Here is a 19,550-nt window from a genome sequence, read left to right on the forward strand (position 1 = left end):
TCACACATCCACAGAATATTATTGATTGCGATGCACTCAGAGTGTGCCTCGGTAAGCCCAACACAATCGACATGGTAGCATTTACTGCATTCTCCTTCACACACAACGAACGATTGACTTCTAGCGTCGACGGAAGAATTACATTTACCGCACTCCATTGTTTTGAATGATGAACAGTGGGGGATATCGTGAATCCACTAACTATAACCGTTTATAATCCAATTTTCGTAGATTTAAAGAAATGTCTTTCACGGTATTAATAATCGCAAAACGTTAGCAAATCTATACATGAATAAATATTTAATTATCAACCACAAATTCAACGGTAAAATCTTGTCAATCAGAGAGAATACTTTGGCACTACACTTGCGATATTGTATACGATATTATATACAAGATACAACCGCCCGACTTAAACTACGTAAAGCAGATCATAAAATAATAATTAATTTGCTTAGAGCTTAGAGCAGTGTTGGGAAATGTACAGTAAAACACTCTGATTATGCGAATATTTACATTTTTTTCAGTCTAATTTCATGCACCAAACAAGCCGAAACGGTTTTCCAAAAAAATGTACGCGACATCGTGACATTTTTTTTTGCCGATGAAGCAAACTGTTTGTTTGCTGCGACGTTAGAGTCGTGCCGGCGCGCGGTCAGCATTTGCATGAGATTTTTTGTTTCGGTTCGTGCGCAGCGCAAACAGGACACCTCCCAATACCGGACACTTCTTAAAACGATACTTGCAGAGTTCCCTCCTTCAACTTATTAAGTGCAAAAGGAAGCTATTGAAAAGGCATTTAACGGCATGGGATATCAGATCTTCATGTTGTAAGCTTTGTACAAAATTTGAAATTGAATAAAAATGCTTAAAATTTTGATGTTTTGATGATGATGATTTGTTAGATGTAATTGTGGTGTGGTGTTCGGACATTGAGATTTTTCATAGCAATTTTTTACACCTGTTTTTGTTACACTTACTTTAATTCAATTGTTTCTTCTTGCTGAGAAAGCCACAGAAATTAGCAGAAATAAAATTGAAGAGGACATTCAAAAAGGTGAGAATTTGGATTAAGATGTAAAAATTTAGCTAAAGAGCCAAATAAGCTCTACTTAACAACTTTGCGGTAAGACGCGCGGCTACAAAGCAAGACCATGCTGAGGGTGGCTGGGTTCGATTCCGGTGCCGGTCTAGGTAATTTCGGATTGGAAATTGTCTCGACTTCCTGGGCATAAAAGTATCATCGTTGTTAGCCTCATGATATACGAATGCAAAATGGTAACCTGGCTTAGAAACCTCGCAGTTAATAACTGTGGAAGTGCTTAATGAACACTAAGCTGCGAGGCGGCTCTATCCCAGTGTGGGGATGTAATGCCAATAAGAAGAAGAAGAAGAAGAAGAAGAACAACTTTTAATATTTACAGCTTGAAGCATGCGAAAAATATGATTATTCTGAATGATATCTTTACACATGTAACAGGAACTTAGTCAAATTTGAACAATATTTGAACATTTGATGCAATTGTGTCCGGTACTAGGAGACATTTTTCTGAACCCTGAAATTTTTCTCCAAAATTCATCGTCGTAAAACGTGTTCAAATGATCAAATATAGCTTGTATGAATTATCAATGGCCATAGGTATAAAAGGAAACAGATTCCGGATAGTTAGAGTTTTTTTGTTTAATTGCTTATGTGTCTGGCACATAAATATAATCAACCCGAAGACTTCGAAGAATATTTTCTAATCTGTAAGACGGTGGTTGTTGCGAATCGATCGATTTCGTAAGCAAAGTTATAATGAAAACAAAAATGCTCATTATTGATATGTTATTCTTTTACGTGCTTAATTAAATTTCCCACGGTTTAGTATTTCCTTAATAATTTTTCGCAACAAAAAAGGTTTTCATTCGCTCGCTAAATTTCCTATGTTGCCAACGTACTCATATATTTTTATATATCTATGAGCAACATTGCAAAACGGTTTTCCAAAAAAGTTACTGTTTTCATAGTAATTCTCAAACTTCAAATCGCGCGTGCTAAGTCAAATTACAACCAAATCTGCTAAAAATTAGGGAAGTTCTATAAAGACAACTGATGCCACCGTTTAAGCGTAGGGGAGCGAAAAAGTCAAAATTTGAACCATTCTTATGAGCATGATTGACTGCCACGGTTGTTACTCGGTTTCTGCCAGGCCAGATGTAATTACAAAGAGAACCAACAGATGATATTTGAGAATAATATAACCTTCAATGTGACCCAAATTTCAACGGGTGACTGAAATTTAAGTAATACCGGCGCCGGCCATGTCCGAATGCGGGCCAATTAATGAATGGTTAAGAATATGTTGACGTGATACTCTTATTAATAGAGGCCGACGAGTCATCTGCACTTCCAAGAGTAACCATTGGGATGTTGGAGATATATGGGGTCGGGAGGTAGCGAGGTTCGTTTTGGTAAACGTTTTGCCGCGTGTAATGTGTAGTTTTTCCGCAAATCATGCTCGATCTCACACCAATTCATTTGTGTTTCGAACAAAATTAGCGTAACTCAAAAAATGATTGGATATGACAATTTAAAATTTTCATTTAAAAACACCAATTCCGCAGTGGTGATGAGTCCTTTACTTTCTCCGACTGTTGTGTAACTTTTGAAGTGTTATTTTAAAGGGGTGCTGCCTAAATAGTAGAATAATCTTGAAATAGTTGATAAATCAATTTTAATGATCACCTCTTGCTTACATCAACATATCCAGCATCTGTAGCACTTTTTCATAAACACTACTGTTTCGTTCCGACCGCGGTCATTGCTCTGGTTCTATTGTTGTATTGTGTTTCCAGTTGAAAACCGAAGTGAGCTCTCGCGACGATTGAGTTTTTTCTTATTTCCTGATGTCGCAACTGCATCGCGACTAGTGCGCATCTATGCCACCGCCGTGCGCCATGATGCGCACTAGTCGCGACGTAGTTGCGACAAAAGGAAACGGGAGAAAACTCGATTGTCGCGAGAGCTCACTTCGGTTTTCAACTGGAAGTACAATACTTTTTGTGCGAATCACCGCACAAAAGTAGAGCGCAAGAACCAACAGCACCAGACGCAGACGGCGGTCGTAACGAAACTCTGAAATTTTACTGGGTTGGTAATGAATTGGAATTTTCAATGTTTTTAAAATCAATAGTCAATAGTTTTTAAAATCAAATCAATAGAGTTTCCGATTCGATTGATAATAAAATCTCGAAAATCCATTGAAAAATAAAGGAGCTATTAACGTTTGAAATCTTACATGATTTCGTGACGGTCTCGAATTTGGAAATTTTCATTTGTCACCCTGTATCCGAGTCTTCCCCTTAGACGTAGTTTACGTCAAAATGTTTTTTTTTTCTAAGAGGCATATTGGCCATTTTTAGTCACGATTCCAGGTTTGTAGTTCCTATTGAATTTGCATTAAGAACCATAGAAATAATTAGCCAAAATCGATTTTAAGTCTTAGCGATCATATGATAAATTGACTTTTACAGGTAAAGGGGGCATAACAGCCATTGCTAGTGACAGTCCAAGGCCGGATTATATACAATTTAGACCATTCGTATTTTCTACTAAATACGCATCAGAAAACACAGAAATCGTTAGTCGAAATTGATTTTAAATTGAAGCTGTCATAGAAAAACTACGATTTTCGTGGATGAATGGGGCAAAAAGGCAACTTCCAATTATGATCCAAGGCCGGAATTTATACCATTCGTATTTTCTACTAAATTAGAATCAGAAAACTTGGAAATAGTCAGCCGCAATTCATTTTAAATTGTAGCTTTCATAGAAAAATACGATTTCAGGGGTAACTGGGGCAAAACGGCCACTTCCAGTCATGGTATAAGGTCGGAATAGATACCCTTCGCATTTTCTACTTAATTAGTATCAGAAAACATAGAAATAGTTAGCCGCAATCGACTTTAAATTGTAGCTGTAATAGAAAAAAATATGATTTTTAAGAGTAAATGGGGCTAAACGGCCAGTTCCCATAATTTCCGGTGAATGAAAATAGCACCATTCGATTTGTCGTGGATTTTCCTTTTAGGAAAGGTATTCTTCCGGCGCAGAAAGTAGCCGCAATAAATAGGTACCTTTTGAGTCGGATTTTCCCACTGTGCGTTGGTTCGAATACAGGATTTCGATTTTTTTAAAAATAATACCTTTTCTACAAAGATTCCGTCAAATCAATTTATTCTTCACAGCTAATCTGAAGCCGATCGCAGTTCTGCTCGTCTTCAGCGTCCCAGTTAACCAGCGTAAACAGTGGTCTGCTCGGTTTCATAAAGAACTTTTGCTTCCCGTTGATGGCCACCTTGGAGAACTGGTTCAGCACGACGGCCTTGGTCGCTGCACTGCGCAACCGGTCGACGGGATCGTGCGTGCGATTGTCCGTCCGTAGACGAGATTCATGCAGCATCTTCATGCCGAAGACTTTCCGCACCTGAAGATAGCCGATGCGGTTACAAATTTCCTTGATCGTTTGGTTATCGTACTTGTCGTTCTTGGGGAAGCATTTTGAATGCCAGATACCGTGCGTTTGCTGCATAACTTCACCGTAGTTGCTGTTTGAAAGGTCTTGATTGTAAATCAGTGAATTTACGAAGCAAATCTGTACTCACGTTTCCGCTTTATTCTGTTGCAGAGCGTAGCAAAACTGTTCATCTTCCTTTCCAGGACAATCGTTGTCTCCATCGCAAACGTGATCATACGGAACACAGATTTCGCTGTCTCCGCACTGGAAGGTTGAATTCGTACACTTACAAAGTCGAGGGTTTTCGTCTGATTTGTCCCAACAGTTGCGAATTCCGTCACAAATGGTTGATGGTTGGGTTACTCTGGCAAAAATGTAAACGCGGTTAGTTAGAAAAATCATCCATCGCTCATTGATTGTAAACTTACTTCAGGTACGTGTAGCAAGAGCATTCGTGTGGTTCATCCGACAAGTCACCGCAATCGTTTCTTCCATCACAGAACTTACTTTTGTCTACGCATTGGTGCTCCCCGCAGCGGAATTGTGTCGGCAGACATGCAGTGGAGGTATCGTTGCGCGCATTGCACGCTTCAGGACGCTCGTCAGAATTGTCATAACAGTCCATTTTGTTATCGCAGACCAACGAATGGCCAATACATTTTCCGTATCGGCATCGCATGCCATCGCAAAGTGGTTCTGGAAATGTGTAGTCACATTGTTTGTTACCTAAGACATGCTGGATGTCGGTGTAGAATTCCTTCAGCGAGATCATTTTGACAACCTCGTTGAACCCGCAGAGTCCGTGTTTGTTCAGATAGAAACCGACAGGATACCATCCGGAGAGGACCGTTTTGCAGACAACTACGCCGCTTCGAGTGGCACCTGAAATTCACGGTTCTCAGTAGGTTATGAAAAGAGAAAACGATTGATCGTACCTTCAGTGTAGCAATGGTCTGCGTGGTAAGTGCCCTTATTCGGATCCAATTGGTAACAGATGTGTTTCTCCGGCTGGTGACCACAGTGGGTCATGTTTATATGGACCCTCAGTGTTCGTGTTCTACCGTATTTATCCTGACCAACGGCTAAGCACTGGTTATCTTCGATGTTGTGGCTCCTTAAACCATTATTGAAAATCGATTACAAAAATATTAAAAACAAAATAAAGACTTACTTTTCCGGAATGAACGTCGGTAGAACATGTCGAGTGTAGGTCAAATTCTTTTCCAGATGCAGCATCACCACTCGAGCTTCTGGTAAAAAGTGGTAACAGTCCACCCGTACGATCTGTTCATAGGGTCCCGATATCTTCAGATAGGACTTGGCTCCCCCGGTAACCACCGAAAGGTAATCGTTCTTCAGGTTGATCAGTCTCATGCAGGAACTATCGACCACAATCCAGTTAACGTCGATTATGATGGCACTGCACAAGAACACTCCTTCCAAGTAGATGTCGGCATTCCAGGGCCAATCGTAGTCATCGCCGAAATTTTCAATGAACTCAATGTGGTCGTTTTCATGGAAGGTGATGTGCGGTTTGGTACTCATTGTATCTATTGGGTTGACGGGACGGATGTTAACCTGCACTGGTTTCTCCTTGTGTTGATTCTCGTAGTGACTAATTTCGTGCTCGGTGGCATTGATGAACGGAACGCAGGCGATGTGCAATGCCTTGCATTGTGGCTCCGAAGATATGTTCCTGTAGGACATGATCAGTAGAGGCTGATGTTCCAAATCGACTGTATCGTTTTTCAACGGCTCAAACACGGTTTGATAGTAGCTTCGATAACCACTGAAAAAAGATAAATTAAACAAATATCGGACAGCTCGAATGTCAAATGGACTTACGCAAACCCTAAGAACGAACATATTTTTCCAATTGATTCCACTGATTTGTTGTCGACTTGCATTCCACAAATCAAATTCCATGTTCCGTTGGTATTTTTGGTGGCCAATCCTTCGTATTTAAATTCTGTGAGATTGTTCGCATCAAAGTAGACCTTGTTTCCGTCGGTAAGGGCAACTGAAACAAATAAAATCTAAACTTAGTAGGCGCTCGCCATGGTAACGATTTGGACGAAACCTACGACAGTCAAGTTCGTCTTCGTGGAGTGGGCAATCCGGTATCGTGTCGCATAATTTACTCTCATCGATGCAAACCTTACTCATTCGGCACGGATATTGTCCTGTTTCGCACGAAACTGATTAAAAATAGCGTTAGTAAGCGTTCGACAATTTGACTCAAACATATCTTACAGCAATTCTCCTCGTCGGTTAAATCCAAACAGTCCGTCTTGCCATCGCAAATCAGGAAGTCGTACTTATCGGTCAGATAATCTCGACACGTGCACCGTTGTTCGTCGGTGCCATCTTCGCAGTCGATGATGCGATCGCAGTAGTGCGCAATGTTGATCGATTGATGTATTCTGGGGACGAAAAGCGCAGTAAGCAATAGTTTAAACTATTCTTCGTACGTAGCTGAACTTACTTGGAACAAACAAAACGCTTGTTTCGGAAGACGGTTTCATTCGTTGCCGTCGTTTGGTTCTTCAGCGATGTGTGCAGATAATGCATGGACAGTCGGAACTGTTTCAGTCGACTGTTCTTCTTCTCGACCAGTTGGTGAATTTCGCTCAGGAACGGATGCTCATCGGTTGTGGTGTGCACAGCTTTAGTCTCGATGGTTTCGATTTGGGTTTCGCTGTGCTCTAAGTCTCGATGAGCAGCTGTTGTAGAGCTGGTGGAGTCAGTTGTAGTACTGGAAGGATCTGGAGGGCTTTCTGTCGGTGAACTTCCGACCAAGTCATCCGATGCAGAATCGCGACTCGTATTTGGCGAATTGGAGCTCATCGACATTTTGGTGGTTGAATTGTAGAAATAGTCCGACTGATTGGTAGTCGATGAAATGGAGTCTGTGGTAAATGACACACTGGTTTCGGTAGTGGAACTTTCTAAGTATCTGCTCTCGGAAGTTTTGTCAGCCTCATAAGAGTTGACTGTTGTAGCATTGTTATCTACTACGGAAGACATTGTAGAGGTACTCAGGACAGTTGCATTGGGTTTATCTGACAATATCTCGCTTGTTGCAGATGTAACCTCTATTTCAGATTGGCTTGTATGGAGAGTAGTTTCAGTAGTGGGCTCTATTACCGCACTATAATCCACTTTTAAATAGTGTTCTGTTGAAGATATAACATCTGAAGATTCGGTAGAACTGATGGAATATGATGTATGATTAGTTGTAATTGTGGCATAGTCAACTGTAGGAGAACTTGTTGTCTGCTCCGTGGATATTGCAGCACTGTAATTTAGAGTGGAAAATTTAATTTCCGATATTGTAGAAGTTGATGTACTTGACGTTGTCGTACTGACAGATGTAGTAACAGATTCGGTCGTTGAGTTGCTAATGTTTGCATCCATTGCTGACGTTACAGTTTGAGTAATCGTCGTAGTTGTTTCTTCATTTTCCTCGGATGAAGAGGAGTTCTCGTCTGAGGCGCGTGTTGTCATATTTGCGGCAGTGGTGTGTTCGGTTGTATAAGCTTCAGTAATTTTGCGTAAATGAGTCACGTTCAGAGTACCAGCGTCTGTTCTAGGCGTTGTTTGAACTGTTTCTTCAGTAGGCGCAGTACTTGTAGTTGGACGAGTAACGTATGGAGTAGTACTGGATTGATCAGAGGTTTCTGCAAGAAAATCGATCTTTGGAGTTGTAGTTCCTGTGACAGCAGTTGAGGTCGAACTAGTTGTGGTTCTGTTTGCTAGACTTATTACTGTTGAAGTTTCTTTGACGGATTCAGCAAGCAGTTGATCCAGGGAACAATTCAATTCGTCTTCCCCTCCTAGACAGTCAACTTTTCCGTTGCATCGTTTCTTTTTTGCTATGCAGTAAGACACCCCAAATGAACACTGAAAACCGGGACATGTCAGACGAGTGTTGGAAGGTGGCAACATTTCACTCGTCTTCTTGATTATCCATTCATTGAAAAGCGCAACTCTAGTGTAGACCCCAGGCTCGTTAGGTCTGGCACAGCCTTCTCCGTGACTGACCACGCCAGCTAGGTACCATTCATGAGGACTGCTTACGCTGACGCATACAAACGGTCCACCCGAATCGCCTTGGCAGGCATCGTGCCCTCCGCCCATTTCTGCTGCACAAATGCCCAGTCCATCACGATCATTTTTGTGTTTGCAGAATGGCAAGATCGGTACTGTTACATGCATCAAATGATCCGCTGGAATGTAAACAACATCGTAAAACCTGGTGAGCTTCATGGAGACTTGTTGCAATCACAGTAGTCATTGTCTTTGAATAAGCACCGAACTAGTCCGTTATGTCATACAATCTAAGTTGCTATAGCAACACAGTCAGTTATTCTAATCGGTTGTTTTCATTTCACTCTGCAAAAGTTCAAATTGTTTAAACAAATTAGTTAGACAAAAATGATTAATAACTATGATGGAAGCTGAGCTGGATTACCGGCCGCAGTGAGGCCTTCTGGAAGCGGACGGATCAACGCAGTCACTTAGTCAATCATCGAAAAGCTGAAGGGTCGCGAAAACGAGGGCAAGCAATCACGACGCCACAATTTTCCTGAGCCTGGAAACGACGAATTACCGTCTCGTTCAGGACGCTAAGAATTCCAACGAAGGTTGCGACATGCCACGGAACGCTTTTCAGGACACCGGTATGAAGGCTGGTTTACAGTTCGGAAAACGTATCGAACGTATTTGGTCTCCCATGTAATTTAAATGAAAGCGGGATTTGCGTTTCCCATGACAGGAGAAAAAGTCTACACGAAAAAATAGTTTCCCAAAAAATGGTATAAGCCTAATCGCGGGAAAAGTGTATGGTTAAACATCCCATTTCTACACATGCAAATTCCGCGAGGAAACAATCAGATTTGAATTTATTCCAAATTTATTATGGAAAGAACCTAGTGAAGTGGGTGGTAAAATCGGCACCAACATTTCAAAAGGGCGTAACTGCTTTTGTAAACAAGGGCTTCTCACGTCTCTGGTGGGCTAATTTGTGCTCACCCACGCAATCCAGCACAATTAAATGAAAGAAGAGGATTCGATGCTACCATCAGTGGTATTGGATTGCGTGGGTGGGCTCAAATTAACCCACCAGCGCCGTGAGAAGCTTTTGTTTACAAAAGCAGTTACGCCCTTTTGAAATGTTGGTGCCGAAATGTTCGAAGTGTGAAGAGAAATCTGAGTAATGAGAAGCGAGAATTAAAAAATGAGAAGTGAGCAGTGAGCAGAAACTAGTGATAAGTGAGCAGTGAGAATAAGAAGAAAAATTAGAAGTGAGAGTTGAATAGTGAGAAGTGAAAAGTGAAAAGTGTTCAATGAGAAGTGTAATTTGAGAAGTGAGAAGTGTAAAATGAGAAGTGAGAAATGAGTGGTGGGAAGTGAAGACAAGAATAGTGAGAAGTGAGCAGTGAGAATTGAGAATGAGAAGTAAGAAGTGTACAGTGAGAAATGAGTAGCTAGAAGTGAGGAGTGAAATGTGAGCAGTGAAAATTGAGAAGTTTGAATGAGAATTGAGGAATGAGTTGTGAGACGGCCGCTTCTCTCTCTCACTCATCCTCTCTCACCCATTCTCTCTCACTTGCTCACTCTCTCTCACACTCGCTTACTTACTAATTCGCTCTAACTCATTTCCACTCTATCACTCTCACTCACTCATTCACTATCACTCACTCACTCACTCTCCACTCTCACTCACTCACTCACTGCAGCATCACACATGTCATAGACGAGTTACTATGACCTATACACAACCAAATGAAGCCATATATAAGTTGCTACAACCAAATCTATCTGAATTGTGTTACTCGCGTCACTTACTCACTAACTTACCCACTTACTCTCACTCCCGCACTCTCACTCATTCACTTTCTATCACTCATTCACTCACTTTAGAGGCGAACCAGTCTCCGGCTGAAAACCTTTTTAATAAAGCTATAATATAATAATAATTCACTCACTTACTCACTCTCAATCACTTTCACTCACTCTCTCTTACATGCTCTCTTTTACTCACTCTCATTCACTCATTAACTCTCTCTCACTCACGCACTCTCACTCACTCACCCAATCTCATACACACTCGGTCTCACTCTCTCACTAATGCTCACTCATTTTCACTCAACCACTCGTTCACTCACTCACTCATTCACTCTCACTCACTCATTCTCATACACACACTCAATAACTCTCACTCTCACTTTGATTCACTCACTCATCCCCACTTACTTATTCATTCTCACTTTCTCTCTCTCCCATTCAATCTCTCTCCCATTCAATCTCTCTCTCTCTCTCTCTCTCTCTCTCTCTCTCTCTCTCTCTCTCTCTCTCTCTCTCTCTCTCTCTCTCTTTCTCTCTCTCTCTCTCTCTCTCTCTTAATCTTTATTTCTCCCTTTTCTCGTTATATTTCCCTTTTGTTGCTCGTGTGTGTTTGTATAAAGAAATCCGAACCAAAACCCAGAAGTGTAAACTCAAGCACGGGCATGGAAACGCAAATTCTCAAAACCCGAAGCAAAATTGTGAAGTGTAAATCCAATCCTAGCAAAATCCCGCAGACCCGTTTTTCGAGCTGTAAACCAGCCTTAACCAGGGAAATCGGAAGCTAACCTCAATTCGAATGCGTAGCGTAGAATCGTATGTTGATTAGCTGATGTCCACTGCACATAAGCTTGCAGGGATCGGCTTCAAGGTCGACGACATATGACTTGCTGCGATGATGCTGATGGGGCTACCGGAGTACTATGAACCCATGATTATGGGACTCCAAGCATCGGGCACTGTATTGAGATCGGGTGCATACTTTGCAAGAAGTGAAGTTTGTCGTGTGCTTGTAAAAATACCAACAAAGAAGGTGTGTTGTAATCGAATCCAAATGGCGTGGCACTTCGGTGACGTGCCACAACTGCAAGAGCGGGACATCTTCCAGTGAAATGACCACAGAAACAAAATACAGATAGACAGTCTGGGAAAGCTTTGTGCAGCGTTTTTGCGATTGGAGAGGTAAACGACAAGGACTGTCATTTCGCTTCTGGAGCCACAATCGCATGCAAGTTGTACGTATCCAATAGAGCACAGTGGGAAATTTGTTGCGATTCTCCGTTTTTTATGATTGATTGTCTTTTGAAGGCACCTTTTGAGATTGCTGGGAAGTGATTAATTCACCTTTGACAATTTTTGCCTGTCTTTGTTAATTCACTCGCTTGAGCTTTCGGGAGTGAGTTGCGAATTTTGATGTAAATTGATTTAGGCAAAATGCCATTGTTCGATTCACAATCTCTTGTGAAGCAGGAGTGGCATGCGTGGACTAGCATGGAGAACATGGAGGAGTTCTTGGTAATGTATGACGATGACGATGTGCGTATTGCAGTTTCGCATGAAGAAACTTGACGAAGTGTGCGACAAGTATTGTGAAGTACTAGTGCAAATCGATAGACAATAACACTGAAGATCTGGATATACAAGGTGCAGCTAAGGATGAATCAGGCGCAAATAGACCGCAGGACATAACTGAGGTTCAGAAGAGGGAGAATGAAGAAATCTTTAAGGAATTCGAGAATAAATACATCAGACTGCTGCTTCAGCAGTTATTTTGGTAGATGATCGGAAACGCTTTGGATGTATCGGGACGCAAGAGGCGGGCGAAGCGTTTCAGCAGTTACGGATAAAGTATCCAGAGACGAAGCTGCCTACTTTCTCTGGCAAGCTCTGTGAATGGATCCACCTTCGGGACAATTTCAAGTCATTGATCCACGACAACAATCAGTTGTATTGCATTGACAATTTCAACTATATCCGAACGTCATTGAAGGGTGAAGCTCAACTCCAGATCAACCAAATGGAGGCCAAATACGAGAATCACAAGCTGTTTGCTCCAGAAAACTCCGAGGTGGCTCCGGAAGCGGTCATAGCCGTCAATGGTCCATTTTATACTCATACTTCCCTTCCTGATAGAAAACCATGAAAAACGATCCGTCGAATGACCAGTTTTGGCGCTAAAACTGGAATGTCCCCTTCTACGGGTTCCCCGGGGACAATCCGTAGGTCCCGGAAGCGGTCAAAGCCATCAACTGTCCATTTTATACTCATACCTCGCTTCATGGTAGAAAACCATGAAAAACGAACCGTCGAACGACCAGTTTTGGCGCTAAAACTGGAATGTCCCCTTTTACGGGTTCCCCGGGGATAATCCGTAGGTCCCGGAAGCGGTCATAGCCATCAATGGTCCATTTTATACTCATACCTCGCTTCCTGATAGAAAACCGTGAAAAACGAACCGTCGAATGGCTAGCTTCGGTGCCAAAACTGAAATGTCCCCTCTACGGGTTCCCCGGGGGCACCCCAGCGACTTCAGAATCCGTCTTTTTGGTTGGTTTTTCATTCTAGACGTGACAGAAGACTTCTGGAATGTAATCATAATGGAAGCTCGGTTAAAAAGCTTGATTCAAATGAATTTGTGGCCTGGTCCCTTTTAAAACTCCCGATCGGCACCGATTCTAAACAAATGGCCATATCTCACTTGATTCTGGTCCGATTTCGAATATCAACATATGGTTCCAATCAGGAAGAGCCCTAGTTTATTTGTGGTTACTAATAATATTCTGTTTTTAACCAGAATTTATTCTAATACCCACCACAAATTTACGGTTCTGAACCTACCTTCGAAAAACTCGGAATATCTCCGGTATCCGAAGGCCATGGTCGGTTTCATGAGCATATGGTGAAACTACATTAAATTTCTAGTTCAGGCATCCCTGAATTGTCCAAATCGGATAATATTTGACATAGTTACAATACATCTAATTATGCCCAAAATTTGCCTATCCCAGTTATTTTGGACATCCCCTGTACAGCTGGAATGGATTTTTACTGGAAGTATTCCAGAAGCCTCTGTGGTCATCTACAACACGGTACCCTAGCGATATAAAGGCGTTGTAGACAGCGTTCATGCACGAATACTTGCTAATGGGTCTCATGAAAGAAGCCGTAAACGACAGCGAAGATGAAGATTCTGGTCCGGAATATTGTATCCCGCACACTGCGCTGAAGCCCGTCAGCACGACTACAAAACTGAAAGTTTTCGTTGCATCCTGCGCTACTGTGGTCACAAGAACGACAAATCATTAGCCTGGTGATTATCGGAAGGAAGGGTTGATTATGGAAGCAGAAAAAGTAATTGAGTTAGTAGAGAAATGTTATAGAAGTTTGAAAATTGAAGAAGTTGGTAGAAGAGAAAGTTAAAAGGAGTTAGTGTGAAAGACTGGACATCCAGGTAATTCTATTACTGTTCATAAACTGCCACTGAACCCCAAGCCAGGCCCTACTCTAGATTTATACGCTAACCGCCTTTTTGTGTTTCCCATGTTGCCATCAGGATCTAGCGGTTTTTGTTTTTAAAAACCCCCTCGTGGTTTTAATATAAAACGTCATCGCGGTTTCCTGCCGTTCTAAGACCCGATACCTGCCCTAGGAGAGTGTGTCCACCAAGTGCGCCATAAAACCAGGTTTTTCCAAGTACGTCCACGAACGCAGTGCGCGGGGCCCCGAAGATCGAAGAAGAAAGTGTTGGGAGAAGTGAAGAAGTAAGGAACTGAAAGGTAGGAGGCAGAGATAAGGAAATGGGAGGCGTCGTCTGGTGTTTGAGGACGGACGCATCAGGAAAGAAGTAGGACGTCAAGGACGGAATAAAGTGTGCACGAAATAAAGTGGGAGTTTTTCACGAGAAAACTTTAGTGTTTTTCTATCGCGGAGTGTCTCGAGCGTAAGAGCCGATCCTGAGCCTTGTAGAAGGGGGTCTCACCAGTGCTGGGAGTAACACGGCTCTGGCCCCCAGTAAGTTGCAGATTCTGGTCGCTGAGTGTGAGAAACTTCGCCAAAAGCGTAACGCATGAATGCGGCAAATGTTTCAGAACAAAACTAATGGTTCACGAACAGCCGAAGGCCTGCTACTGTCTTCCAACGGGTGGGAATTGATCACTGTAGACCCTTCGAATTGCAGCCTGGAACGAGCAAAGGTGCTCCTGTGAAATGTTTCCTCTGCTTGTTCTTTTGCAGTGCGTGTAAAGCCATTCACATAGAGGTAGTTATGGACCTACCTACAGAAACATTCCTTGTCGCTCTGAGAAGATTCGTCGCCATACGTGGAAAGTCAATCGAAATATACTGTGACAAAGCGACCACGGAGGCAGCTCAGTAAGTTAGACCGCATGTTTCAGCGACAGTAGCTTCAAAAACAGCTTTGCGCAGAAACCTCAAGAGACTCAATAACCTTCAAATTCATAACAATCAAGTCGGCGGCTTGTGGGAAGCCGCGGTGAAATCGCTGAAGGGTCATTAGTAACGGGATGTTGAAACCTGATGAAATGGACACTGTCGAAGCTCAGATAGAGATATTCCTGACTCCGCTTAGCAACGACCCGAACGATTTGGAAGCATTAACTCCAGGTCATTTCTTGGCGCACCGACCGCTCATTGCGATGCCCGAGCTTAGATTTCTGGAGCTACCGGAGAACAGACTTTCCAGGTAGCAGATGATGCAGCGGTTCAACCAAATGATCTGGAGACTGGTCAAATGATTACCTGTCGAATCTTCAGAGTCGCAACAAGTGGACAAAGCACCGGAACAACTTGAACTTCGGAACTATGGTTCTATTGAAAAAGGACAATATTCCACCTCTCAAGTGACGATTTCACCAAGAACAGAATTCACCAAGCCTGGGAGGAATCGACCTCTGTTCCAGAATTATAGCTATAATGTAAATTAGTTTTAATTGTTTCGAGTAAACTCAAGGCGGCCGGAATGTTAAAGATAGTAAGGGCACAAACACCACACACGATCCGCCCGGATCGTAAGTAGAGGATCACGGCTATGCGCGATGAAATTAAGGCGCGAGAAGAGAATGGAACTTTGGAGCTGTCTACCCTTCCAAGCGACAGGAAGGCTATACGGAACAAGTGGGACTACAAAACAAAACGAGGCCCATCTGGTAACATCGAGCGATACAAGGCGCGCTTGGTGGGGAAGGAATCGATTTCGACGAAGAACACTAAGCTCAACAAGGCGAATTTGGGCATGAGAAGTAGAAGTAGATCCGTGCTTGTACTTCCGAATCGATGGTGACAAAATGATTTTCATCACTATTTATGTGGACGATTTCATGATTTTTCACCAACAATGCCAAACTGAAGGTTGAAATGGTTTCTCCACAATCGCTTCAAGATGAATGATCTTGGTCAAGCAACTTTTTGCTTGGGTCTGCGGATCACACGGGCCCGGAAGAACGGTAAGCCGTGGATCCATCAAGAGCACTACATCGCACAGTGTTTTATTTCGTCATTTTCACAATCGAAATACAGAAACACAAAAAGTGTTAATTTTGGATATAGGGTTTGTTCACAGAAGTTTCAAGATATTTAGAAGCGCATCTTTCGATAAAAACAGTTTGATGATTAATCCCCCTAAAAGTGAGTTGTAAAAAAAAAATTTCGGTACCACGGGACGTTCTAGAGCAAGGAGTTGTCGAGTTGGGCTATGTGAGCACGAAACAGCAGCTTGCAGATGTGTTTACAAAAGCCCTGACTAGAGTTAGAAGTGAATAAGAGGCTTTGTTGCTTAGGAAGGAGTGTTGCAATCGCAGCAGTCATTGACTTTGAATAAGCACCGAACTTATCCGTTTCGTACCCCCTGTTATATAATCCATGTTACCATAACAACACATGGCATATCGTAGCAACCTGCGGTTAGAACTGAAATTAAACTTTCATTAGTCGTTAGTCAGTCATTCTAACCGGTCGTTTTCATATTCTCTCTGCAAAAATGTTTGACTTACGCGATCCGCCATGCTCTACGAGTGCTCCCCAACCTATAGCTGTGCACATCGTTCCCGGCTTCGGACCCCAAATCCAGTCCCGATCGTTTGTAGTCATGTGCCGCTCCGGTAGACAAATCGGTCTTACCCACCGATTGTACTGGAAAGGCCTGTCCGAATGCATCAGTGCGATGTCGTTGATCATCTTTTGAGGACTGTATCCATGATGAATTAGAACATGTGTTGCTGTTGAAATCTGAACATGTGGTGAAAAACTTCGCCTTCGAAGTAGACCCGCCCTCAGTTCATAATGGTGTCTATGGAAATTGTCGCAACAGTGAGCTGCCGTGATGATCTATGGAGAAAAACGGTTAAAAAATATTCGTTGCAATATTTTTACATCAACCTACCCAATGTTCATTGAAGATGCTGCTACCACAGTGGAACTTCCCATCTCTGAAAATGCCGACAATAAACGGATACGCGCCAGATTCGGCTTTCGTCCCACCTACGATCTGCAAAATCTCCGAAGCATTTCTTTTACCCCTTATTTTGATACGAACGTTTTCCATCTCGCTCTGCTTCGTCGATCCACACTTTGGTGGTGGGCATTTGACATAGTTGATCAGTCCATTACAGGTATCCGTGAACTCCGGTTGAAACACGTGATGACTTCGCAAATTTGGTTGGATAAACGGCCCCGGAAGATCCCCATGATGCTGCACAATCACCGGATCTCGATGCGATGGCCCCAATTCCGCTTCACAGGCCTCTTTCGCCAACGATAATGGGTTATGGCATACCGGATACCACTTGCCCTTATAATTCCGATGCAGTATTCCCACCGAGTGGCCAACCGTGAACGCCAACGGGCTCCTCAGGTCTCGCACCAACATCGTACAATCTTGTTCGTCCTTCCCATTCAAACAGTTACTGAAACCGTCGCACTTCTCGATCAACGTGAAGCATTTTGTTTCGGAATGATGCGATGCCTGGAACTCGAAGAACGTGTTGAAACACGAGAAAGAGAACTTGTCGCAACTGAAACAGCCGATTTCATCTTCTCCGAGTGGACAGTCCACGTAACCGTCGCAGCGTCTTATCTCCGGTAATCGTGACAGGCAAGAGCAATGCGTTTCATCGCTTCCATCGAAACAATCCACTCGAGAGTCGCACAGATGCGAACTCAGAACGCACTGGACACCATCCGCACAAGGAACCTTGCCCCGTGGGCAGTGTCGGTGATGGCCACGTGCCCTGGCGCCGGTCATCATTGAAACATCATCGAGATCTTGGGTCGCCTTCAGAGCAACGGAATCATTGCCTAACGCCGATTTTTCAGTCGAAGGTGGAACCACAAGACTACAAAGCAGTTGAGCACCGTCAAGATCTGCATCATCTCCTGTTCTTCTCCCAGGAAGGTTATGGATGTTAACTGGAACATTCATCACACCTAGAAAGAAACAAAACATATTTGAGTGAGCATTTTCCGGATCTAATTTCTTTCGGCACGAACCTTTGGGGAAGTCACCACGTGGCTCGATGATTGTTTCGATCACGGGATCATTCAGCAGGTGCTGCGAAGTGAACCCATCGGCTAGTGGAAGTGACTTACCTGCTGGGTAGCTTTGACCTCCAGCATAGACCGGACGCATGGCTCCATATGTTGGCGGAACCTGGTAGAAGCAAAAGTGGTTCGGGTTGAAGCCTCCGTAAGCGGAGTTCAGCAGGACCTGGGATGTGGCCTTGTGCGATTCACCGGTAATAGGAATGCTGGTTTGGCCGAGTGCGCCAAACTGCTGTGCCTGGAAGTGCTGCTGATTGCTGGTGAGAGTTTTGACGGGCGTTGGATTCTGCTGACTTCTCAGTTGATCACAGAGATTGAGGAACGGTCCACTAGCGGCTACCGTTGGCTGGGGTGAGTATTTGAAGGTTCGCGAATCTGTTGATTCTATGGGGGCGGGTAGGTCATGATTGAATTGGTCCCTGTTGCGGGATCTGCCCATAATGAAATCGTGCACTTCAACGGGAAGTTTTGGCTGATCCAATTGATCCTCGTGGAAAGGAGGTGGAGGTCTTCCATATTCTTCGAAAAGTGTGTCCACTATTGAATCCGGAAACGCGGATCGTTGCTGGTCTGATTCTGTTTTCGAGGAAGTAGTTTTACATTCTTTTGATTTTTTCATGCCACCTCGTTCCATGTCAACCGCTGCCAGCAGATCATCCAAGGTTTTGATGCATTCATCCGTTTTCGGCCGATGCTCATCTGGATTGTATTTCAAGTTTTGTTTTTTAAACTTGCTTATCTCTGGTTGGTCATTCAACGGTTTTCCCAACGTTGCGGACGTGGTCTCGTTGCAACTGGGGTTTTCGTCATGGTCTGCTCTAAATGCGGGAATTCTCTTCAATAAGTCATCCAAGCTTTTGATACAGTCGTCTTCGACTGGTTTATGCCTTTGAGCGTTATAAGGCTGTGGCTCTGCTGAGGTATTGGTTGACGTCTTGTTTAAAGATTTTATCAAATCATCTAACGTTGGAAGTTGGGTGTTATGTTCTGTAGAAGTAACAGAAGACGCGGTAGTTGTTTGAATTTCTTTAGAGATATTTGAGTCTTTACTATGGAGAACGCTCCATGTGGCTTCTTCTATCAAGTTTTCTTCGAATTTCTCCAGTGCTTCGTGGAGTTCCAAAACAAATTGATTGGGTGTAGTCTCTTCCAGTATTGGAGTTAATGTCACGACGTCTTTACCATGACTTTGAGTATTATTTTCTGCAATCACCACTGGCTTTTCACTGGAAGTACTTTCATTCCCAATCGCAGTAGTCGTTTCTAACTTAGTTAGCACTGTCGTTACTTTTTCTTCATTTAGCGTCGCACCTTCCGTAACTTGGTCCACCAAAGTAGGCTTTGGTTTGTCCTTCTTTTTAATTTTTCCTGTTTCATCTGATTCCAAATCATATTTATCAATCAGTTTCTTATCCTTTCTTTTAGGGAAACTGTCACTGAGATCACCTTTCAAATCACCACCGTTGATGCCTTTGCATTCCTTAAGCAGTCCGCTCAATTTTTGTTTTATCTCTTTATAACTATGCTTGGCCTCTAGCAGAAATTGTTCAAATTTTTTGCAATACTTGGAACATTCTTTCTCATCAGGAGCTTCTTTTTTACACCGCCGACTGTACTCCTTCCTCAGCTCCTGATATTCCTGCGCATACC

The 19,550-nt window shown here is 43.0% G+C and overlaps 2 protein-coding genes across 2 annotated transcripts in view; both read right to left on the reverse strand.

Annotated features, from left to right (window-relative positions):
* LOC134213966 (uncharacterized) overlaps positions 1 to 19,550 on the reverse strand; it is a 408,814-nt gene that overhangs the window by 69,976 nt on the left and 319,288 nt on the right. The gene's annotated exons all lie outside the window — the stretch shown is intronic.
* On the reverse strand, positions 4,213 to 19,091 carry LOC134213964 (serine protease nudel). Its single transcript, XM_062693415.1, has 12 exons — positions 17,949 to 19,091; positions 16,744 to 17,786; positions 16,355 to 16,688; positions 6,985 to 8,728; positions 6,753 to 6,922; positions 6,584 to 6,697; positions 6,345 to 6,519; positions 5,671 to 6,288; positions 5,435 to 5,613; positions 4,928 to 5,381; positions 4,648 to 4,863; positions 4,213 to 4,590 (listed from the first exon to the last, which is right to left on the reverse strand). The coding sequence occupies exons 1-12, from the start codon at positions 18,532 to 18,534 to the stop codon at positions 4,218 to 4,220; spliced, it is 6,006 nt and encodes a 2,001-aa protein (XP_062549399.1). The 5' UTR covers positions 18,535 to 19,091; the 3' UTR covers positions 4,213 to 4,217.

The sequence above is a fragment of the Armigeres subalbatus genome, chromosome 2 (assembly GCF_024139115.2).
Source record: "Armigeres subalbatus isolate Guangzhou_Male chromosome 2, GZ_Asu_2, whole genome shotgun sequence".
NCBI classification, from domain to species: Eukaryota; Metazoa; Arthropoda; class Insecta; order Diptera; family Culicidae; genus Armigeres; species Armigeres subalbatus.